This window comes from Amphiura filiformis, chromosome 13 (assembly GCF_039555335.1).
Source record: "Amphiura filiformis chromosome 13, Afil_fr2py, whole genome shotgun sequence".
NCBI lineage: Eukaryota > Metazoa > Echinodermata > Ophiuroidea > Amphilepidida > Amphiuridae > Amphiura > Amphiura filiformis.
In genome coordinates, this window is record NC_092640.1 from 22172638 (window position 1) to 22194362 (window position 21725).

Genomic DNA, 21725 nt, shown 5'->3' on the forward strand with positions numbered 1-21725 from the left:
CAATAAACAGAACATGATCTAGAGCCGTGGCACTTCGTGGTGGATGGCCACATATCTGACAGTAAAAGTAACATTTTATGGCCAAGAAATGCTAATCTATTTTGTATGAAAATGTTATAATATGGCTTTAACTGTGAAGCCTTGTTTGTTGCAAAATGTTGACACTCATGCAATATCCAATACACTATACAGGGCATGTGAAATGAGTCTGAATCGATATAGGCCCTACAATTACAAAACCAGGAAGTTGCAGTTTACTAATTTTAGAAAGCTTACAATATAACAACATGCATGCCATGCCGTGACGTGGTTTATACTAGGTTCAAAAAAGGTAAAATATCATGTCACTTCACATCATGATGACATACTGCATAGAAGTTTATAATTTTCACTGAACGAACATCTCATCTGATATCTGATCGGAGCAGAAGTAAACAAACCAACAGCTGATCCAACCTCGTTACAGTATATAAATTTCACACAGACATTCGATTTTACAATGCACTTTTTCTTCAGTTGATTTGTACGGGTACAAACAGTGTATATGAGACTACGAGACTAAATTGCAAATAGGATCAGCTGACCAAGCATGTGACCGGTCAGGTACATGATCAGCTGTTTAGGTTTGATCCACCAGTCCTTCAACTGCTTACGCATGGTCATCGGGTTGTGCTTGCAGGTGTTTTTGAATTGTTTCGAGGTCGGGCCGAGGGACTCAGGCTAGTCAGCTATTAAAATGGATGGTGTGCCGAAATCGTGTAAATTCAAAGGAAATGTTTGGTAATTTTCAATAAAGATTAGTTCCAAAATGGGACGTTATGGCAGTATGCTAAAGAAGAAGAAATGTGCGTCAAGTTTCATAGGTGCAGCACGGTGAGTAAGAAAATGTGAATTACCAAATGGACCCCCAAAACCGACATTTGTCACCCAAATAATTACGAAGAAGATTTACGAAGAACTAAATAAGTCCAAGTTGTCCCTTGTACCAGTTGTTTTTATCACTTGCAAACTTCGGTAGCAACCAAAATATACACGGAGAGTGACTTGAATAAAATTCGGTTGTAATGTGCATAATGTTTGCACGAAATGCCGACGGTGAAAACAAAATTTTGAGCATGCCATTGTGAAAAATGATTCTTAATGCGAGTACATACATAAAACCGACAGAAAACACTAAAATGGGAAGACAAATTCAACTGTAATATTTAAATGGAAAATTCGCAGATGCTAAAACCATACTGAAATTTTGTGTGTATGTATGTATAACAACTGTCCAACAGCGATTGTTTCTGACATTTCTCTTTAATGAAAAATGTGCAAAAACCGCTTTTTCACTAATTTGCCCCAAAAATCTGACCAGATATAAAAGTTAGTAAAAAAAGAGTATACATGGCATGTATTGACCCATGGTAGTTATCACACATGATAATGAGTGTAGGTCATCTTTACTTTTCGACAGGGGCTACCCTGACCAACGTCGCTACCCCAGCCCTTAAGTTATTTAGCAAAATGCATGTACAATGTATAGTGAAGCTCATAACCTTGAATGAACGAGAGTCCAGTGCAGCTTACATGCAAGCTCATATTACACCAATCCACTAACAGCTACTAACCTATGTCTGCAGTCATCTGTTTCTGCATACAACGCATGCGCGTTGCGAATGCATGTGTTGGAGGCTAGTAGCTGCTAGTCACTGAGAATTCAGCGAGTAGCTAGTAGTTCCACCAAAACTTTTACTATAATTTAGATTCGCGACCCTGATATTTGACCTATCATGATGTATTTGACATTGTTAGTTCCAGAAATAGTACAAGAATACTCCTGGGACTGGTGAGTTAAAATGGATGGCGCTAGTCCACGTACGGATAGAAGAAAGAGTTAACTTTTGGTCAAAACAGTGCACTGACACAGTAAACTCACAGAAAAGAAGTAAAAAACTTGGCACTTAAAAATTTCACGCGACTTAACAAAATAACCTGTGGACTTATAAATAGTCTAGCAGCATGGAGAATATTCTTAGCTCCATTTTGGTACCAGGTGAGGCCTATACATTCCAAAATGTTCATGCTGTGTTGAATTAAACAAAAAATGACCCCATTTTGGCAACTTTTGTGGATGAATTGCAATGGGACATTTCGTGCTGGACAGTTCTTGTCTAAAGGTTGACAAAGGATTTGATATGGATCATTTGCATATATGCATCGGCTATACCACACGCCTATAACTTGCATACAGAATTGGGGTCAAAGGTCATTAAGGGAGTAAAATCTAACAAATGCATTATATGGACATCTGTAAGGGGTATGGGGGCTCAAACTCGGTGACAACAAATCTCATGACCAGGGGAACATTTTGCAGGGGTCAGGTCAAAGGTCATGCAGAGGTCAAATTTTAGAAATAGATTTCCTGGACTTCTGTAAGGGGTACGAGGCTCAAACTTGGTGACAACAAACTTAATGATCTGGGGAACATTGTAGAACATTTTGTAGGGTCAGGTCAAAGGTTACCTGGGGTCAAATCTTAAAATTTGATTTTCTGGATATCTGTAAGGGTATGGGGCTCAAACTCAGTGACAACAAATCTTATGACCGGGGGGGGACATTTTGCAGGGGTTAGGTCAAAGGTCATGCAGAGGTCAAAGCTTAGAAATGTATTTTCTGGACATCTGTAAGGGATACGGGGCTCAAACTCGGTGGCAACAAACTTGATGACCAATGGAACGTTTTTGGAACATTTTGAAGGGGTCAGGTCAAAGGTCATCTGGGGTCAAATCTTAAAATTGCATTTTCTGGACATCTGTAAGGAGTACGGGACTCAAACTCGATGACAACAAACCTCATGACCAGGGGAACATTTTTGGAACATTTTGCAGGGGTCAGATACCTCCACAACACCAACACGCCCCAAATCCATGTCTGATATATTGTTCTCTGGACAGTGCTTTTTTGATGATGCAATATCGCATAGGATCTATGAGAGGAGTGGGCTTATTTTTATAACTCCACAACACACACACACACACACACAAAACCATGGCTAAATGCCTCAACCCCGTCATCATTTTCTTTTTCGCCCCAAATCAGGGCTAATCAATTAACGTGGCACGCAGGATCACTCAAAGTGGGAAATCTTAGACATTGTTTTGTATTATATCTTTAAAAGTAATGATGAATCCAACTAGCACAGCAGATTTCTACCAAAATGAGCAGTTTTTGAGAAAAGCGCCCAAATTGATTTTCCATGCCAATTTTTTTCGGTCCGCCATAACAACTTATCCAAAATATCAAAATGAATGAAAATTGCATATTTGTGTTCTAAAGACACGCATCTAGAAAAACTTTTCTTAATTTTTTTTTCTTCGTTTTAAAAATATGGGTCAAAAGGATCAAAATCTGCCTTTTGTCAATTTTGACCAAAATTTGAGATAATTTAAGGTATATTTTCAAAACGAAGAAAAAATTCAAAAATTTGAGAAAACGCTTTCTAGATTTGTGTCTTTAGAACACAGATATGCCATTTTTTGTCAATTTTGATATTTAGGGTAAGTTGTTATGGCGGACCGAAAAAAATTGGCATCGAAAATCAATTTTTGCGCTTTTCTCATAAAGTGTTAATTTTTGCAGAAATCTGCCGTGCAAGTTGGATTTCTTGCATCATTTCCTTTCTGAAAATGTATACTTTTATGTTCTTATCATCATTACTTTTAAAGAAAAAATACAAAACACAATGTTGCCTAAAACTACACTAAAGTTGTAGTTCGGTATGTGAAATAGTTAATTTCCCGATATCGTATTTAAAATACATGCGTCTAAGTCACGTCACCGTTCTCGAAATCGAGATAGCCCACAAGATAGACCAGTATGAAATGCACTTTCAATTACAATATCGGGAAATAAACTACTTAACATACCGAACTGTAACTTTTTTTTTGCATATTGTATATTGTATACGTAAATATAATTCAAGATTCCACTTACATAAATCTGTCAAGTATAATGCTTTAATTTAAAACCACTTTCATTAAAATGCATGCATACTCTGATTAAATTATAGAAAGGTAAGCTTAATACGAAGATTTATTGCGATTTTCTAGATATGCGTTTTCGTCGAGATAGACCAGTCCTATGCGTCCGACGATAAGTGTTATAACTCTACATTACATAAAAGTATAGATATAAAGTATGCACAAAAAGTAACGCAGCTGTTATAAATACGTCCATAGCTTCAGAACTAATAATTGTTTTCACAATATTTCAGAGAGAAGGATGATTTATTTACGCGGATTTTGATACCCCATTTGTCAAATGTCGTTCAACATTAACAACTCAGTAGTGCTTTTAAAGAAAAATACCAGAATTTAAAAGTTGCAGTTTACAGCGATCAATGGTTATTATACCAGCACTGTAGCACGTAAAGCAAGCCATTATCTTCGCGCTTACTTCAAATCAATACAAATAGCTGCAACTTTTAAATTCGGGTATCTTTGTTTCAAAAACTGCTGTTGATATTGAACAAAACTGGACAAATTGGGTATCAAAATGCGCGTAAAAAATATCCTTCTTTTTATGTTAAAATATTGTGAAAATAATTACTAGTTCTGAAGCTATAAGCGTATAACAGTTGCGTTACTTCTTGTGCAGACTTTATGTACAGTGCAATACCACCACCTCTGCCTTTACCAACACACAAAATATATATCTTATTATTTTAAAACACAAAGTAGGTAAAAAGGAATATAGCAACTATAGCAACTATTAAATATTAGTATCATTAGCAAAATTCGAAAAACAATTAGGACCTATGCTACTTTCAATATTACAACCGTTTAAATATTCCCGGGGGGGGGGGCACTCCAACGTTGGAGGTGACGCGTATGTAGGGCTGTTAAGACCCCCTTTTCAGCATCGCTGTCACCCAAAGACCCCATATTTTTTTACGAATACATGCTCTGTCACCCGAAGACCCCTATTTTTCCATTTGATCTGTCACCCAAAGACCCTTACAAGTTCAATTTGAATAGCAACTTTCATTTATTACTGATTTTGTTACTTATTTTGAAAAAATAAAGAAATTTGAAGCCATTTAGAACTAGAAATTCGATTTTCGAGGTTTTTGTGGCGCTGTTTTGGTTCTCACCCAAAGATTCCATTTTAAAAAAGGTCATGTTCTCACCCAATGACCCCATATTTTTTACATTTTGCTCTCACCGAATGCCAAAAATCATGCTCTCACCCAATGACCCCATATTTTGTACATGTTGCTCTCACCGAATGCCCCTTAGTGCGAAAGCGCCAGCCCTACACCTATATCCATTTCAAATTGAAGTGCCCCCCCGGGAAATATTCATATACAAACTTTAAAATTTTAAAAAACAAAACAATGAGTCGTGTTTAGTCAACATCATTGAATTGTTTGACCCAGGTGGTGTGCGGCACGAATTCAATAAATTCAAAACTTTTCCTTTGTCGGTTGTGTATTGAATGTGTTTATTTAGAAATTTTTAAACGCTACAATGTTACATGTACAAACCAAAAAGGTATGAGTATGTTAATAGATATATAATATAAATACAAGCTAAAAAATTTGGGGTTCGATAATGAACGTCACAAAACAAAATATATCAGACGACAGTATTTTAAGATATAACGAATGTATAAAAGCATCGTCGTATCCTGTTCTTTCAACCTCATTATCACTGCTTTGTTGTGTTATCGTCCACATCCTTCTGCGCATAATCACTAGGACTCTGAAAATTAGAAAACAAACATTTGAAGTACTTAAACATATCATTTTCAAAACCAGCAAATGAGCATGTTTCATTTTTACACTCATTCATAATACTAGAAACAAGCATACCTAGGATTTAATCGGTGAGATTCCCCAGATCGGTGGTCAATGGAGGAGAAAAGTGTGTGGTGTTCGAACCCGCTAATCCTTGGATAAAGAGCACTTTATGACCATACGGAAGCACAATATTCATGAAATCATCACTAAAACACGGACCCACGTGTGTGCTAGGACTCGGACCCACGTGTGGGCTAGGACTCGGACCCACGTGTGTGCTTGGACTCGGACCCACGTGTGGGCTAGGACTCGGACCCGGACACTTATGGCCTATAGTCAGATCCTTTAATACTTTCTCTGGCGTACATTTTAATCAAGGACATATGCAGAATGTAATATTCCGTAATACATGTTCAACTAAATAATGCTCGCAATTCCCTTTATAAATCCGTGGGTCGAACCGTGTCTATGACCCTTTTTGAACCAAACCTATATTCACATGCTCGGGCAGCTAAAGCTGCCATCGCGAAGTAAACAACGCAGACGACGCGGACGCATCGCTGTTAATCGGTGATGAACAACGGTGAAACATGATTGAATCCCTAATTCACAATCGCAACTTCCTAAACTATTTTCAAGAAGCAGTCATACCTTCTCATCCGGGCTTTCTTTCGTCAAGTATTCCTTCACAGTCAGAATTATCCCAATACATACCGGTATTTGCAGCATTCGTAGGGCGATATTAAGTCCGAAGAGAGCATAGCGAAGTTTGACGATATCATAGAGCCAACAAGCGCCTCGTTCGCCGCATGTGTACTGCCAGAGAGTACAGGTAGAATTGACAATTTCGCCAAAGTATATGGGGGTTGGGAAATAACCTGAAACATTAGAAAAGTGGAACAAAAACATTAATAAGCACTGGGGGTAACTAATGTGTTCAACTTATATAGATAATTCAAAGAATCGGTAATTTCGTTCAAACCGGCAAATAAGATTTTGATGTTTGCCAATTACCTGTTTAAGGAAGACGACCTCTTTGTTTTTGTGGATGTTGATATCTTACCCATTTCACAACACAAAATATCACAATAGTGATCTGCCATCAGGAAATGGTTCATGGTTTTATCTGCGAATAAACATCTTTCCCTTAATGCAGGCGTCAAAGGGAGTCTTGAACCTACCTTCCACAAGACCTTGATTCACCTTGATTTACCTTTCAAAAATCATTTTTAGGCAAAGATTCGCCTTCTGTCAAATAATATTAGTTCAAGATTCACCACAAGAACAAAATTATTAGGTCAAGATTCACCTGATCTGTGACTGCTGGTTCTATGTAAAAGCATACAATCTATACGAGGGTAAAGATTAGTCAAAGATTCACTTTTGCGATTATTTGTTTGGTAGAAGATTCACAGCATCTGAAAACTCATTAGGTCAAGATTCACCCTATGGGTTTGTCCAGCAAGGTAAAAGATTAGACACATTTTCACCAACGAAATGGTGAAGTCTTAAGGATGGTAGGGTCAAATTTCCCTTTGATTTCTGCATAAGCTAATATCAAGGGGCTGACATTATATTCCCGGTTGTTCTATTAGCAACACAAACCTATAACAAATTTCGTTGGTTGGCATGCTAGAAAATGAGGCCAATTAGCGATCGGATATGAATAATTCATATTTGACCCCTTAATCATGTTAATTAAGGTTGGCAAATAATGACGCCGTTAGTAATTGTGAACTTTGCCTGTTCAACGAGAGTAAACAATTTGAAAGCACGCCTCCTATAATAGCATAATATAAATGGCAGACGGGTATTTCCCATCAGGCTCCAGTGATATCTTTTCAAAGAAAGTCTATTAGGTTTATATGAGAATGAATATTTGTGTAGAATTAGGATTTTTGTATTAATAATACGACGGTAATGTATGTATTTAATACAATATCCAGTCAGTATTTACTGATTAAAAACCTTTGACCACTGACCTGACCTACATCACACGAACCGCCATATTCGTTTGTGTTTATTTCCTCGTGTGATAATAAATATTATTCCATCTTAAGTTGTTGGACGTACACGTAGTTTATTACTGGCCTAAGGTGTTGGGCAAATCAGTAATCCAAACATTTGCCCAATGCAACAAGTTTTAAGAAGGGGTAGACTTATTGATATTGGACACAAAGCAAAGAACAATATAATGCCCAAAATATATGGAATCAGATCAAATTAAGATAAAATGCAACCAATTATGAGAAGGTTGAAAATAAGTGTAAAGGAATAGAAAGAGAGGAAGAATACAATGCAGAAAAAGAAAAAGAGAAAGAAAGAATAAAAAACAGAAAAAGATGTACGAATGATATTTACCAAATATATTTTGAACAAACTTGGTTAATCCTAATGTTACAGTTCTCGTCTCCGTCTCAGTGTTTCTGAAATATATGAATAAATAAATATATTAATCAGTGACGTCAAAATCCCGATTTTTAAACTATTGTAATGGATTTTGATTAACTGAAATACTCAATGCCTAAGGTACTAAAATCTGAGATTGTACAATAAAATCTTATCATACAATCAGATTCGCTGATACATGCATTCGCAATCAATGGAAAGAAATAGCTCATTAAATTGTTATTTCATTTCATTATCTCGGGTCCAAATTAAAAAGTGAACATTTGATATCTCATTTTATCATTTCGTGACGATGAAATCTAAAATTGTCAGATATTTTTACAATATTGCTTTAAGTTGATTCATCAGAAACAAGAACTGTCTTTAAAAAAGACAACGCCATGGATGAAAATCATGTTTCATAATTTTACATTGACAAGTACTTGGAATGCTAGTAAGTTTGTTCGTAAAAAAACTAACCGGGTGGGAAATATCGGTATTATTTTATTGGTAAATACCTCCAATGAAAAAAAAACCAAGACCGAAAATCAACTTACCCTAAGAGAATCAGACTTATAGGCGCATTATCTTGGAAGCGACAAAAAGCAAGACAACCCAAAAGAAACACAGCAATGTACAGATTAGTTTCACAACTATCCTCTCTATCACACAACCCAGATTTAGCACTGCCGAATTCTGGATAATCGTCAAATGTAGACGTTGGCGGCTCTTGTACGCACGTGCAGTCGCTGTACGTTGACGAGTACTACAAATACAATAATAAACACATTTATAAGGTTATTAATTATTTTAAACTGTTGTGATTTGGTAGTTCACAGCATCTTACGAATGGTATTGAGCTTTGACAAAAATTGCATTGCTCAATTCATAGCAAGCGTGTAGAGGAATTAAAATATCACAGATATGCTTTTATAGGTGCTGCGGTTCTTGAGTTACGTTGTGAAGAGGGCTGAAACAACAACACTTTTGTAAAACGTACATAACTAATTAAATAAGTTAAGCAAGTTTGCAGAGTATACGATTTGTAGAATGAACCTTTGCAAAACATCAAGGTGTTAATTTTCAATAATATATTGATCTAGATAATGAAAATCGATTTTTAGGTTGCTTCGACCAACAATGCCTACTCTGCCCTCAAGTAAATTAGTATAATGCGACTATTTCTCGTTAATTTGTAAAATTATTACATTGCAATTAACAAATGTCCCAATTTACCCTCTTCATGACCTAATATACGACCTCTGACTTTTTTTTTTCAAAACATTGCAGGGCTGGGGATCACCTATCGATAAAATCAATTATAATGTGCTATTTTCCGTCATGGGCAATATACTCAACCAGAGCCTCCCATCCTCACATGACAATATATCATATACACCAATCCGAGAAGCGTTTACTGTATTTGGCCCTCTATTGACGGCAACACAGATGTACCAGAGCGGGAGATTTAATTCGTAATTCAATACTCATGATTGTGTATTGAATATCACTGTTGTGTACAATTCCCGGGTACAATACTATATAGCACAAAATAAATAATGGATGGAACCCCCGACCTCGGGACACCGCAGTTTTACATCGGGGACACCGCAGTAATGGCGAAGTCGGATAGGTGTATACTGATTGTATTATAAATTATATCTTTTGATTAAAAAGTGATCTGCTGCTTCAATAAAACAAGCGGGGCTCAATTAAGAAAGTACTTCGAAAACAAGGTTTTTCTCCTACCGTATTATTGGACAAGTCTTTTATTTGACACCCAGCATTACAAGGGGACAGGTAGGAAACGTCATCAGCACCACATACTGGACGAAATATATTCGAGTTGCAGCCACAGTTGAAGTTGCAGTCCATGCTATCCAAGCTGTGAAGTTTAAAAACGAACGTTACAGTTAGTGAAATGCGGACAGAAAAAACTACAAGTGAAGAGCAAATGCAAGGAGTGGAGAGCATAGAGAATCTTAGACTCCATTAGGCACCCGAAACAAATTTGTTCGATCTTTGGATCGACCGTCGTCAATCAAAGTGTAATCAATAGGAGATTAGATGATGAGTTCTCAGTAGCAGCATTCGTTCATTTTTGACAGAGCTGTTATCGAAACGTACACAGAAAGGACAGTTTATTGGATCAAACATAAGAGCCTTCTGATTGACCTTCTTCTACCGATCCTGAAGGGGAAGGGGTTCATTGGTGCAAACAGAGTAGAGAAGTAAATTTGCCACTAAAAAGTGTTAAGATATTGTTTGATTGAATTGTACGGAGAATTTTCCGATATATTGTATCCTTAATGAATCTTACCTGGTTGCATATTCATTGTTTACACCAGCAATCGGCGGGTTTTTGCACCCTACAAATGTTGCTGCTACCAGCAATGAAACTGTGAGAATATTGTTGGCGAGCACATACATGCCACATTGCTTCAACGTGAGTCTAAATTGACGACACACAAATGCAGATACATTCAATCCCAATATGGCCGCTGGTATCAAAACAGCACCTACATAATGAAGAAAACAAAGCCGCTAAAATTGAAATCTAGTCAAAATGTTTGCCGATAAGATCTAGAAACACTACCACTCACCACAACCAAAATGAACAAGGTTCCTGATAGAAATCGAAATATTTCTAATGAGTACCTAATTTTACTTATTTGGATCTGCCTTGAGCATGTTGAGAACATTTTTACTAGACGCATCTACATCAGCTATCATTGATTTACATGTACAGCCCTATTCCCTAGTAAAAGTGGCACAATTATGATTTTACCCTTTCGTTCTTAACTAAACATATCTCGAGATTAAAAAGAGCAAATTGAACAGAACAAACGGTATTTAAGAGCTAAGACTGTTTCCTTGACGTTGATGTAAGCATCATGTCACAACGGTATTTTCTAATCGCCAAAGAGGGCGCTTTTCACTTGCACAATTTTTTTTGAGATAGGCTGTAGAGGAATCCAAATTCACGCATTCCTACACCTGACTAGCAGCCTTTAGTTGGGTAGCCGTCGGCTACAATACACTCAAAATGTGAAATGATTCGGCCTTGGCGGAAATTTTAAACTGCATTCCATCACCCGTTTTACACCTTCCGCGAAAACACAGGTAGACAAAAGAATAACACAATACAGTTCCTTCGACAAAACACACAGCATGGTCTATTCGCTGTTGAAGTGACATAATAATCGGATTAACTATACGCGGTATCTATGCATTGATGTACTTGCGAACAAAAGGAATATGTATGAATAGATGCGACGGGATTACCTGCGGAATTATATATATTATTAGCTATTATTCTATTATAAACCCTCCTCGTCCTTGCATCTTCTCTAGGTGTTAGGCGGCTTTTATTTGCACAATTGGACGCTCAAAACACCAGGTTGGTGCTAGCGGCTACCCAAAGATGTCCGACCAAATCCTGACCATGACTTGGCTCCTTGGATTCGTCTATAATACCCAAGAATTTCGTTCTATTTACTCTTGGAAGAATAATTCCATCGAACATTACGTTTGTATTGCTTTTGAAATGAAATGTTTTTTGAGGTGTACCCATAATCATAAAGTTTGTTTTTTCAACATTTATTGATAGCTTATTCGCTCTAAACCAGTTTGTTACTTAGTTCGATATTTTCAGTGGTATTTTTCTCAATAGTTTAGTTGTCTTGCCTTGGTTCAAATGACAATGGTATGGTTATCCAATGATCTTCATCTAAAACTGTACTGTCATAATAATTTATGACACATGTACTACATTCTAAATCTCATGCTCTTGTTGTCTTATGTACTGAGCCTACGGAAGTTTTGTTGCTAAATATCTTAATCATTCATGGTATCATTTATATGTTTAACTGAGCTTGACCCTCTGTACACATGTGTTTCCCCCCATTCTGGTTTCCATGCTCTCCAACTCTTCAGTATAATCCTCTTTTACTTTGTACAGGTGAGTAATTCTCACCAGATTTCTCTAAAACTGATCCATGATGCAGTCATGTCTACAGTAGAATTCATCTCGACCTTTGCAGGACTTAAACCCCATTAAAAGCTATTAAACCAAGATAACACTCATTGAAACAGCTCAACTGATTAAATCGGATCTTCTCTGGTTGTGCACATGTGTCTGTTTTAAGCTGTTTTACATGTGCGATATCGCAATAAAGCTGGTATTATAGCTTCAGTTGGGTAACCGATTATAAAGGAAACGAAAGGAAACAATGGTAGTGGACCTTTGTTCACGAAATGAGACAATGGCCTGCTTTTTGTTAACCAGCATTCTTGAAAATGAGCAACATAATGATTGTTGACTTAACACGGTTTGGAAATAATTTCTTCATATTTTTGGTGTTATCTGTCGTTTACATATCCTTCCTAAAACACAAAAGTGCGACCCTCTCCAAACACCTAAATTAGCAAAAAATTTAGGACATGTTAAAACTATATTTTCTAGAATTTCATAGAATAGTTTAAATGTAGCTTGTACCGTTTTTTGTGGCATCCTTCAGAACGGAGCGGTCCGTTACCAATATAGCTCAATATTTTCGGTCAAATCTCCATTCAATTAACACGGGGAGTTGGCTAGCTATGAGTTAGCTATGCTTTGCCCTCACTCATATTCTACGAAAGTGCGACCCCTTCTGAACATCTAACCTAGCTGTAATTTTAGGTCATGTTAGAGAAATATATTTGCTAGAAGTTTGGAGAATAGTTTAAATATTGGCCGGTTATTTTTCACACAGTGATGTTAACTAGGCAAATGCAATATACTTCTAACATAGACTATTTGTAAAGGTCGCGCGTCAATGGTGAGAGCACTGTGTATTGTGTATAGGAAAACGGACAGTAACTGCAGTATGCACTAGTGATGTGAGTTCAGCATGTTAATTCTATGATGTATAATTTACTATGTTTATGATGTGAGTGTAGCTTGTTATGATGTATGCTTTATATTGATTTTGACTTAAGTCATAGCCATGATACTTTGTATTGTTTATACATGCATATATCTTCATCAAGCCATGTTAGTTATAATTTACATTTTCAATGGATAATGTTATAATTAACATTTTCAAAGATCTTCATCTAAAACTGTGCTGTCATATTAGTCTGTGACACATGTATTTTATATTAAATCTCATACTCTTGTCTTCTTATCTATTGAGCCTACGGATGTTTCAAGTAATAATAAGTTTTGTTGCTAAATATCATCTTATCATTCACGGTATCATTTATATTCTGAACTGATACTGCACTGTTTTCACATTACTGGGCTTGACCACCCGTACATAGCCTGTGTTGCCCCTTCTGGTTTCAATGATCCCCATCCTTCCCTTTATCCTCCTCTTCACTGTGTACGGTGGGTCAATCCTCACCATATTTCTCTAAAATCTAACGTGGTATGAGTTTAGCAATAGTATATACCTCATTATGTAATCACTCTTATTGATTTTGACTTTGTTCATAATCATGATATCTTGAAATGATTATACACATCTTCATCAGGTCATGTTAGTTTTAATTAACATTATGGTATTTTTCTCTGTTAAAATAATCACTCTAAAACAATTTGTTGTCTTGCCTTGATTCAAATGGCAATTGGTGAAGTTATCATAAGGTCTTCTCCTAAAACTTTGCTGTCATAATAACTTATGACACATGTATTCTAATCTCCATGTTTTTGTTTTAATTTGGGATTCTGAAGTATAATTTGAACCTCTGTACACACCCTGTACTTATTTGGATCTGCCTTGAGCATGTTGAGAACATTTTTACCAGTGACTTTTATGAACGATCCTGATGAATTTGTTCAGAGTAGTAATATTATTGATATTTACCGTTTAGGAAAGCAGCCCGTTTCCCAGAAATTGCGAACTCTATTCTGAAGTACTTAACGATAAAAGTAGCAAAGACGCCAATACAAGCCAATTCCAACGTTAGGAAAAGCATGTAAAATACCAACAAAGGGCGACGAACGATCCGCTTTATAACGGGAATAAAACCTATCAAACGAAAGAAACGAAATGGAAGAATATTAGTTACTGCATTATGAATACAATAGAGGTTATCCACTTGGCTTGTAGCAAAAGGCGCTGGTTCCCGAAGTATTTCTCATTCAAACCAATTCAATGCACGACCTCGGAGACTTTGGCGGGCTATTCAAAACAGTCATGGCTGTACATGCTGGTGCTTCCTAAACAAGGTATAGCAGTCGCTGTATAGGATATGCAGCATATAGAACACGGATAACTTCTATTAAGAGTGTACAGGTGTACAAGGACTTGAGCTGACTTCGCAATTACCAAGCAATCTCACCCGTATTTACACGGTCGTGTAACTTGTCTAGAATAGAAAGTTAATGAAACGTCATGATGCAGTCATGTCTACAGTAGAATTCACCACGACCTTTGCAGGACTTAAACCCCATTAAAAGCTATTAAACCAATAACACTCATTGAAAACAGCTCAACTATGTTACATCAGATCTTCTTTGGTTAAAGCCACACTACACATGTTTCTGTTTTACCTGTGCAATGAGCAATGAGCTGGTATTATAGTTTCAGTTGGGTTAACGATTATAAAGCAATCGCAAGGTAACAATACTTTGTGGGCCTTTGTTCACGAAATGAGACAATAGTGTGCATATTGTTAACCAGAATTCTTGAAAATGAGAAACATAATGGCTGTGGACCGTAACATGGTTTGGAAATAATTTCTTCATATTTTTTGTGTTATCTGTCGTTTACATATCCTTCCTAAAACACAAAAGTGCGAATATTTCACCATAACACCTAAATTAGCTAAAAATTTAGGACATGTTACAAAAACTATATTTTCTAGAATTTCAGAAGAGTACTTTAAATATTGGCTGTTTATTTTTCACACAGTGACGTTAACAAGGCAATGTCCTATTACCTAACATACACTAAAACACCAAAGTGCGAATATTTCCAAACATCTAAATTAGCTAAAAATTTAGGACATGTTACAAAACTATATTTTCTAGAATTTCAGAAGAGTGCTTTAAATATTGGCCGGTTATTTTTCACACAGCGACGTTAACTAGGCAATTGCCTATACTTCTAACATACACTATTTGTAGAGGTTACGCATCAATGGTGAGAGCACTGTGTATTGTGTATAGGAAAACGGACAGTAGCTGCAGTATGTTACAATTTGAAGATTCCAATGGGTACGGAATGCAAAGCGTACACTTTCAAAAACGTCAAGCCCGTTTCAAAATAATTACACAAAATTTCACCACAGGTCATTACCTCTACTATGGCACGATTCGACATTACAACAGCTAACTACTTCCAAACGCCTTAAGGGGGTACTACACCCATCGATAAATTTGTGTCTATTTTGGCATTTTTTTCAAAAACTAATAACACAGTGGTAAAAAACGATACAGAAAAGTTTGCACTGGCCACTAGCAAAAACATACCGTTTGGTTTGCGATGTAAACAATAGGCCTATAATCGAGCATTCGTGATAATGGTTCAGAAGCCTCAAAACTAAGGGATAAACAATGCCATTAATTTCTTTTTGAATGAACTAATGTGCAACAGACAACATACGTACGTTTCGCATGCTCCATAAAAGTGTCCTTCCTCACGACGAGACAATCCATTGAATTAGAGTTTCCATTAGAATCCATATCCTGAGCGGTTTCTCCATTGCCAGCCGCTTTTGGATTACTGGCATTCTTGTTCACGCCTGTATCTTGGACACAAACATTAACACTGGGATCTTTTGGTAGAAGTGACATTGGTATAGCAGCTAACAGCAAAACAATTCCAACTCCAAGAAACCCAATCCACCAAGCGCCGATCCACCGCGGGTCCCATTGTGAAAGGCCTGAATTTGGTCTTCTGGGATGCGTTCGAAATCAACATAATACTCCACTGCAATACTGCCAATAAAGTACCCTAAGGCCGGTCCACCGACAAATATCGTACTGTAAAATGCTGAAAAATAACGTGGAAATAGCATTTTAAAATATTCTGAATCTGAAGAAATATTCCGTAGCACTCACCGCAGGGTGAAGTTGACAAATAGGTTTTGTTGTTTAACAGCTGCTTTGAATTGTTTATAGGTTGTCGGTGGCTGACTAAACGACTTTGAATACGTATTCAACAACTCCTCCTATACCTTTGTACAGGAGCCAACCGTTGTTAATCCGTGATGAATCCACACTTTTACTGTAGCGTATACGCGAACGCGAGCGAGACTACGCGTTACGCGAGAGCGCGTAAACTTCGTCATGCCTGGAACCTTTGTGCGTATGCAAGCTTACAAGTTGAATTCAGTATTTTCAGATAGCGGCTAAATTTTGCCGTTTTATTCTGTAGTTTTATTGATGATATTAACAGAGAAATCATCGAAGTTTTTGTAAGGCTTTAGTGACAATGATTAACTGACATTTGAAATAGGCCTAATCGTGAATTATACGATCTTTAGCTTCTTTTCGTTGTTGAAAGGATTCAATCATGTTTCACCGTTGTTCATCACCGTTTAACAACTCGCGTCCAGCGCGTCTGCGTGAGTTTACTTCGCTCGGGCAGCTAAAGCTGCCCTCGCGAAGTAAACCACGCAGACGACGCGGCCGCATCGTTGTTAAACGGTGATGAACAACGGTGAAACATGATTGAATCCCTAATAATAATATTACTATTATCTAATGTAACAAACAGTAATGCAGCTGTTATAAATACGCCTATAGCTTCAGAGCTAATAATTGTGTTCACAATATTTCAACATAGAAAGAAGGATGATTTATTTACGCGCATTTTGATACATCATTTGTCCGATTTTGTTCAATAGTAACAACACAGCAGTGTTTTAAAGAAAAATACATGAATTTAAAGTTGCAGTTATTTGTATTGATTTGAATTCAGCGCGAAGAGGATTTTACATGACACAATGCTAGCGCAATAACCATTGATCGCTATAAACTGCAACTTTTAAATTCGGGTATTTTTATTTAATGACATTTGACAAATGGGGTATCAAAATGTGCGTATTTCTTTGTAGAAATATTGTGGAAACAGTTATTAGTTCTGAAGATACAGGCGTATTTATAACAGCTTTTTGTGCAGACTTTATCTACTTGATACACCAACAGTTCTACGAGAGGGATGTGGTATCAACGCACACAATGTCTATGAAGTCTTATATTCCTCTCACTCAAGTGGAACTGCTGGGTGGTATTGAATAAGCTTAAGACAATTCATTATGTTCATGAGTTGTATATTACTTACAAAAATAGACAACGTATCTTCGTCTATAACGTCCTGCCAAGTCATCTAAATACGGAACAACTATCGAATAAATTGGCCCGTCACCAATGCCAATCAAAATCTGACCAATTACAGTCCACCATATAAGGCCACTAAAGCCAACCGATTCTTTGCACTCTTTGGACGTAGTGTTAGTTTCAACTGCAGTTTCGTCACCAGTTACACATAGATTTTGTGTAAAGGAGCTGTTCGTAGACGATCTGAGGAAGAGAACGAAAGCAGATAACGACCGATTGCTGCCAGTTGCGTGATCATGGTGATACTATTAGTTATGAGCTGAGGTTTGGGGGTGGTACGGACTCCTCCGAGACAAGATGTAATCCGTATCACCCCTAAACCGAACCTAATAACGATTTGATAACTAATCTCGCATACCGAAAAAATATTATTATGCCAAAATATACACGAGCGTAATTCTTGGCTGGAACAATTTTACTCAAACCCGTCTACACGATAATCACCATAAACTAGTAAATTAGGTAAATTTGACCAAATTCTGAGAGCTGCAAATTTCGTTCAGAAAAGTCAAGCCCGTTTCAAAATAATTACACAAAATTTCACCACAGGTCATTACCTTTACCATGGCACGATTCGACATTACAACAGCTAACTACTTCCAAACGCCTTAAGGGGGTACTACACCCATCGATAAATTTGTGTCTATTTTGGCATTTTTCTCAAAAACTAATAACACAGTGGTAAAAAGGTTATGTATATTATAGGGGCAAGGAATCCAATTACTACACTGGAATTTCAGCGACCCAAGACAAGCGGTTCGTTATTAATGATAAGAAATAAGGTACCGCTAGTATATACCTCATTTCCTATTATATATATATATTTTCACTGCAAATTTCGTTCAGAAAAGTTCTCTGTATTTTTTGGAGTGGCAAATTTCAGTGAAATACGTGTTTCAATACGGACACACCGGCTTTGTAGCCGATTATTGAAGCGCCATGATTGTTAAAAAACAATCGTTGCTGTGCGAGTGTGATGCAGAGCCGCGCATATGTATGTCCTTATTAACATGATACGGTGCGTCTATACGCGCATGTGACGCACTAAAGACGCATGCGCTGTTTTCTACTGACCTGATACAGCGCGTTGGGACGCACTCAGGGGGTATGATACGACAAATATCATGTCAGTAAATTGGGGCGCTTATCCAATGAAAATACGGGAAACTACTTGATGGTATGATAAAAATTATAATGTCTTACTTTCGCAAACCATAGCCACCGTCAACAAGGCTACCACCGCCACAATCACTACCTCCGCGGCCCGCCAACACCCCCGCCGCCACCAATCCACCACCTCCCCAACAATACCACCCCTTTCCCCCAACACCATCACCACCAGCGGCAGCATCCTGCTCCTTCTTCCATAAACTCAAATAAATCCTCTTAATACTTCTACGGTTTCTTTCTTCATTTTCTTCAATCTTTTATTCTACTTTCTTTTCTTCGTTTCTACACTTTCGAAAGCTCTTCGGCAGACTTACCCCGTAGATCGCTGGCCAGCGAGGAGTGCATCTGTGTCTAGTGGTTCAGATAAAAAGTGTGGCAAGGCGGTGAGAAAGTTTCCCAATGCCACTATCACAAAAGACACAGCAAACACTTTTGGCCTACTGACTCGCTCAGCATAATATGTAGTGAAAACAACTATTATAGTTCCACTTAGGTTACTCAAATTCGCCAAAAATGCGGATTGGAAGCTTGATAATCCAAACCGGCGCTCGAAGGATGGTAAGATGGCGCCAAAGTAAGAACCACGTGTGAAGATAGGCACACAAGCTAGCCAAACGAGAAAGACGACAAATGGCGGCCATCGAAACCACTGCAACCAGAAAGGTGACAAAGAAGGACCGCAGCCACATTGACCATCAGGATGTAAAGATTGATGCAAGTATTTCGGAGTTGGAGCCTTCTTAGAATCTGAATCAGATTTCTGTTTAGTCGGATCTGAGCTGACTTCGGCCATGCTTGATTAACTTCCGACAACTACTGCAATAAAAACAATGAAAAATATTGAATGATTGTGTTTACGCAACAAATGATGTTTATAGCTCGCACCACAATATTTACACATTCCCCGTGTGACCGCGGGGTCATTGCAAATGTACGATAATGTTAGTTGGTATATAATTTGTGCGGTAACTGTGTCACACTATAAACAGCAAGAGTATCGGTACATATACAAGGATTATCGTGTACGGTATACTCAAAATGCGGTATATTCACTATAAACACGCTCTATGTGAGAATGATGACATGATGAACATAGTCATTGATGCATCAGTTTTAAAATAGGGTAGGCGGTTACCCATATTTGGCGGTTCTCGGCTGGGCGCGATTACCAGGCTGATGGTGACATGCTCATATGACAGTTTTTACCAATTTGACCTCAGATGACCCCTGGCGACCCAAAATGACCTTCCAAAATTTGGCTCTAAATGTCGACTGTACCCACCAAGTTTCATGCCCATACGACAGTTCTTAGTAATTTGACCTCAGATGACCCCTGAGTGACCCCTGGGAGGGGACTCATGGTCAGAATAAATATATGAATTATATGAAGTATTTTTAAATGATTTGAAAATTTGTACCTTACTCATAGAGACTTATTAAATCTGATTTAAATCTGATTTAAATTTGGATTTAAATATGTTAGTAGAGTTAGAATTTTGTGTCTCATGAGATATTTTATTCCATAAAATGGGACCTGATGATCTTATTCCTCTAGATGAGAAAGCCGTTTTATTTCTAACCAACTGGTAATCGTTCTTTCGTCTTGTGTTTATGGTATGGACATTTTTTCTTTTCATAAAATAACATTCAAATAATTTTGGTAGTAAATTAACAGAATGCTTATACATAAAGATTCCAAGATAATATGTATACATGTCAGAGATAGTGAGAATCTTTAGACTCTTGAATAGTGGAGCTGAATGAGTCCTAAAATCACTCTTAGAAATGTTTCTTACGACTCTTTTCTGTAATTTGAGTAATTTGTCCAAATAAATCATATGTGTATTTCCCTCAAATACGGCATTATTAATGAAGAATATATACAATACATTATACTTTTAGGAATAAAATATTTTAACTTATGCATAATACCTACATTTTTTAGAGATATTGTTAGATATTGCTTCAATTTGATATTTAAAAGAAAGATTTTCATCCATTATACAGCCTGTCTCAAAAAAAATTGTGCAAGTGAAAAGCGCCCTCTGTGGCAGTTAGAAAATACCGTTGTGACATAATACTTACATCGACGTCAAGGGCATAGTCTTAGCTCTCAAATGCCGTTTAGTCTGTTCAATTTGCTTGTTTTAATCTCGAGATATGCTTACTTAACAACGAAAGGGTAAAATCACAATTGTGGCACTTTTACTAGGGAAGAGGGCTGTAGGCCTACATGTAAATCAATGATAGCATCAAGAGTTCCTTCGTGAAATCAAAAGAATGCATCAATTACACAACAATACAAAATTGTTTTTAATGTTTTATCATGATAAAGGTATAATGATTCTCGTTTTCCTCTTACGACAAATTAAACGATAAATAAATATTTCATATTCTGCTGTAAAATTAAATACATGTGCATGTCAATGGTTTTACCATGGTAAATGCTGTTCTTTTTGTCATTCAAGACAAACAAATATTACACACTTATGGGTTAATGAACTTTGACAAGTTCATGAAATTTGACAAATTAATGAAATTAGACAAAATAATGCACGCGAGCCGAAGGGGGGAGTGCATTAGACGCATCTACATCAGCTATCATTGATTTACATGTACAGCCCTATTCCTAGTAAAAGTGGCACAATTATGATTTTACCCTTTCGTTCTTAACTAAACATATCTCGAGATTAAAAAGAGCAAATTGAACAGAACAAACGGTATTTAAGAACTAAGACTGTGTCCTTGACGATGATGTAAGCATCATGTCACAACGGTATTTTCTAATCGCCAAAGAGGGCGCTTTTCACTTGCACAATTTTTTTTGAGATAGGCTGTAGAGGAATCCAAATTCACGCATTCCTACACCTGACTAGCAGCCTTTAGTTGGGTAGCCGTCGGCTACAATACACTCAAAATGTGAAATGATTCGGCCTTGGCGGAAATTTTAAACTGCATTCCATCACCCGTTTTACACCTTCCGCGAAAACACAGGTAGACAAAAGAATAACACAATACAGTTCCTTCGACAAAACACACAGCATGGTCTAT

General features: G+C 37.1%; 1 protein-coding gene across 3 annotated transcripts in view; it reads right to left on the bottom strand.

Moving 5' to 3' along the window:
- Nucleotides 1–4753: 4753 nt before the first annotated feature.
- The window catches only part of LOC140168121 (solute carrier organic anion transporter family member 4C1-like), a 30295-nt gene continuing 13323 nt past the window's right edge, over nt 4754–21725 (bottom strand). For 2 of the 3 annotated variants that reach the window (XM_072191426.1, XM_072191427.1), the window contains exons 2-11: nt 18989–19490; nt 17449–17687; nt 15770–16155; nt 14023–14187; nt 10494–10692; nt 9923–10058; nt 8731–8939; nt 8147–8211; nt 6437–6663; nt 4754–5747 (exon numbers count right to left, since the gene is read on the bottom strand). In XM_072191426.1, the coding sequence (XP_072047527.1) occupies nt 5694–5747; nt 6437–6663; nt 8147–8211; nt 8731–8939; nt 9923–10058; nt 10494–10692; nt 14023–14187; nt 15770–15956 (1242 nt within the window). In that variant the 5' untranslated portion in view covers nt 15957–16155; nt 17449–17687; nt 18989–19490 and the 3' untranslated portion in view covers nt 4754–5693. The remainder of the gene's footprint in view (nt 5748–6436; nt 6664–8146; nt 8212–8730; nt 8940–9922; nt 10059–10493; nt 10693–14022; nt 14188–15769; nt 16156–17448; nt 17688–18988; nt 19491–21725) is intronic. The other variant, XM_072191428.1, reaches the window with a different exon arrangement.